At 34.8% G+C, this 4100-nt stretch overlaps 1 protein-coding gene across 1 annotated transcript; it reads left to right on the top strand.

Moving 5' to 3' along the window:
• The first annotated feature begins 2256 nt into the window (after positions 1–2256).
• On the top strand, positions 2257–3476 carry LOC105129445 (cotton fiber protein). The gene has a single exon (XM_011031523.1). The coding sequence runs from the start codon at positions 2603–2605 to the stop codon at positions 3188–3190; it is 588 nt and encodes a 195-aa protein (XP_011029825.1). The 5' UTR covers positions 2257–2602; the 3' UTR covers positions 3191–3476.
• The last annotated feature ends 624 nt before the right edge of the window (positions 3477–4100 follow it).

Below are 4100 nucleotides of genomic sequence, written 5' to 3' on the forward strand. Positions count from 1 at the left end.
AATCGATATACTAGTTTAATTGCATTTTCAAAAAGATAAAATATAATTAACCTCAAATTAAAACAGACAATCAAAAATAAATTTTAAATATGTAACTCTATCTTTTTATCAATATCAACTACCATTATTAATTCCTCTCAATTTTATCAAAGATAACAACATAAATATAAATTGTCTTCCTTAATCCATATTAAAAACATCAAAGAATAAAGAAATAAAACTCATCACAAATATTAAATTAACAACAAAAGGTCTAAAAAATCAAGAGATATAAAAAAGAAAATAGAAAAAGCTTTTAAACAAGCATACTTTTTAATTTCAACTAATTAACGCAACCGATGTTAATAATTAACCGGAGAATAATTGATTCTTGTTTTTTTTTTAAATTTGAGAGAAGGATGAGGCACAATACAAAAATTTAAAACTACAAGTTTTTTCTTCATATATTTATAGAAGATTTTTTCTATATTTAAAAAAAAAAATTGTTGGCCAACAGCTATTATTTTGACCATTTCGACAGTTAAATGTAGAAATGACTATTAAAAAAATAAATAACTAAAATAATTATTTATTTAGCTCCTTAGTTGGGATATGAACAAGAAAGAAATAAATGGCAAAAAGCATATAGCTTTTCATTTGCCTCTTCCGTTGGAGCTGCTCTTGGGAATCAAAGGGGAGGAAAATATCGATAACTTTATTGACTCAGGGGAAGATTCCGAGAGATTTGTGGTTTTTCTTGGGCCTTTTTTTCTTTCTTGTGTTTCTTCATTTAGGTAGGCGTCCAGCCAAGCAACGACAATTCTATTCGTTCTTGGCATTTATTACGTATGTGTATGCGCGTGTATTCAAATTTAATTAGCAAGCATGAACTCTCTAAGCCTCAAACTCACCCACTCAAGATTAATAGATGGTATTAGTTATTATTGTAGTTGTTATTTTTTAAAATGATTTTTTATTTTAAAAAATATATATAAATACTATTTTTTATTTCTTAAAACTTATTTTTTAATCAATTCATTAAAATAATAATAAAAATATAAAAAAATAATAATTTCAATAATCAAATCCAAGTCACTAGTTAAACGCACTGGACAGCCTAACATGACGTGTCATTGATTTGAAACTATTGACGACAGGTCGTTTCTACTAATACAGTCATACAAGTCCAACAAATTAGTGCCTGTCCATTGCTTGACGACACATTTTGTGTTATGCACTCAATAGGATGGCAGGCATGCAAAGAAAGCATACTGCTGAGAGCACCCCGTGTGTGAATTTCCGTTATAATACGTCCTCGTTTTAGGTCTAAATTGTTCCCTGAAGAGTCCTAGAAGCTGGAAAGCAAGCTAGGGAGATAATGGCCATTGCCTTTCCCTAGCAAAAATTATTAAAATTAAAATGAAAAAGTGAGCTTACAATCTTTACAAGTTGGAAAGAATAGCGTGCGTGCGCGCGCCTTGCCATGCCCTCGCAAATTGTACGGGAAAGGGGACAGAAATGAAATCCTCGCATGGTTCAAATTCAAATACAAGTGTATGCCCTCGCAAATTGTACGGGAAAGGGGAGAGAAATGAAATCCTCGCATGGCCGGACCACGTCTAGCAAAACCATGTTAGGTTCATTCGAATGTCGAACGAGAATACAACAATATTATTCAAATTCAAATACAATTGGACACCCAAAGTCGGATTCCAACGCGGTGGTATTCGTTTCTCCATCAACAATCATATAAATTATCAATACTTTAAATTGCTAGCATTACTATAATATTTATATAGTTATTTTTTAATGTTTTTTTATTTAAAATTATATTTAAATTTTTTTTATATTAATACATGAAAAAAAATATTAACAACAAACCGCATTTCTGAAAATGGTCCTCAAGCCAATAAAAAATTTATATTTTTATTGTTTGTTATATATACAGTCCAACGTTGACGGAACCAATAATCCGTAAATAATTCACCCCATGAACTTGCCTTGTAATAAATAAATAAATATTTCTAAAAAATAAAAATAAAAATTCTCTCTATAGTATGCTCCGAAATGAGACCATGATACCCTTAAGAAACATGTTTAGCAGATCTTACAAGGCAATCACCTTTTTTTATTTCCATCGACAACGAAATTATCCACTTTATATTACAATAATGGCGTCGGAGCCCACATTGAAGTGGCATTGCACTAAAAAAAAGGAGTTTTTACAGGACTCCAGCTTTAAGTCATCTCTTGGTAGTCTTAGGACCCAAGATTGCTCCCAATAGGGCCACCAAGACTGCCGAAAGTTGAAGACTCACTCGACTAAGAAATTACGTGCATTTTCCAAGTCCAATTTCTTGGCATCATCCCTACCAAAGCCATCTGTGTCTTGTTAATCCTTTCAGCATCCTTGATTGAGGGGTGTCATTTTTGCACCACAATAAATAGAGAAACTAGAGCAATATATAAGAAATACACAAGCCTCGCTCCATAAACACCAATGCACCATACCGAATTTCTGTTCACCTGAGTAAAGCCTTCCTTATAAATCTCCTTCTGCTAGCAGGATCTCCTTTGTCATAGCAGACCATAAGTGCACGTAGCTGAGGGATTTCAACACTCAATGATGTCCCGCCCAAGACTTGCAAAGAAGCTTCAACCAGCCAAGAAGGCATTGAAACGCTTCGCCAAGACACTGCAATCAAAACTCCATGATCTCAACCTTTCTAAAGCGGTCAAGGTCATCCAAACCTGCACCGATCGCCTCCTCGCTTATTGCTCTAGCCGTCTCTTTCTTCCCTTCAAGAAACGTTCCATAACAAAACCAAGAGGCCGCAGCCGCCAGTGTAACCATCATTACAGCAATAAAACTCTGCTTCATAACACCTTACCGCCGATATACATAGACAACCTCTATGTCTCAGAACCAAGCTTGATGTCTGCCAGGCATTTCCACGCACATGAAGAAACAAGTAGTGGAGGTAAAGCTGTGACTGTTGAGAAAGTTGTCCCAATAAATGAAGACAAGGCAAGGAAGAAGAGCGTGTATAGCATTGAAGATGCATGGAGAGAAGTTGTTGCTAGATCACCGCAGCTGCGGCCAGTGGATGAGAGGGCTGAAGAATTTATATGCAAATTTCGTGAAGAGATTAAGCTTGAAAAGGAGAAATCAATTCTTGAATATCAGGAGAGGTTGGCTAGGAGTGGCTAGAGATCATGAGTCATTTTATTCTTTATTTTTATGTTGGTATTTCATACTATTTCTCAAAACAAAGCGTGAAAGTGTGAATAACAGGGAAAATTTGATGGCGAGAACCAGATCTTAGACGTACTTAGGTACATAATAGTAGATTCTTGTTTTCTTTTGTAATTGCAGACACGTTCTGCAGAGTGGTGTGATTATGGATAGGAAAATAGTTTGTGTGGGATTCATTATGCGTCTTCTTTGAATTGTATTGTGTATTCAATTGGTTTGAGGCACAAAACTTCTGATTTTGCTTTCTATTTGTAGCAGATTGAAGATCTTATTGTACCATATTTTTCTCCTTTTTTTCTTCTTTCTTAGACAACGATTCCCAAAGGCTGGGATAAGTGAAAGATTAGAAAACTAAATATAAATATACATACATATATGTACATGTGTGTATTTAAAGACATAGATCATTTATTTCTCATCTGTTTGGTTCCCAAAAGAATTTCGCAGCACATCCTGCAAATGTGCAGCAGTAACAGAGGGATTGGAACTATGAGTTTTGTTTGGCAAAATAGAATCTGCGGAAGAAGTCTTTCCAGTCCATTGTTATGAGAATTGCATGGCGCTCCTTCATCTGCTTTGTTTGCAAGGAGAGGAATCATAGATTGTAAAGTGCTATTTCATCAAATAAAAGTAGCATCGTTCAGAGAACTTTCCAATCTGTTCAGTTAGAATGGAGGGAACACTAACCAGTTGCAGGATTAAATTTTCAGCTGGCTTGCCTTCGGGGTTTTACATCTCTTGTATGCAGGACTTTTTCCTGCTTTGGTTGATTTTGTTTAAAGAAATTCTTTCATTCAAACTTCATTCTCTCAGGAATTCGATCGAGTTAGGAATCAGGACATCACCCAAGCGATTCCAAAAACAC

The sequence above is a fragment of the Populus euphratica genome, unplaced genomic scaffold (assembly GCF_000495115.2).
Source record: "Populus euphratica unplaced genomic scaffold, PopEup_1.0 scaffold18.1, whole genome shotgun sequence".
Classification (NCBI taxonomy): domain Eukaryota; kingdom Viridiplantae; phylum Streptophyta; class Magnoliopsida; order Malpighiales; family Salicaceae; genus Populus; species Populus euphratica.

Coding starts and splice junctions, on each gene's coding strand:
- LOC105129445 (XM_011031523.1), top strand. CDS start 2,603: ATGATGTCCCGCCCAAGACTTGCAAAGAAGCTTCAACCAGCCAAGAAG.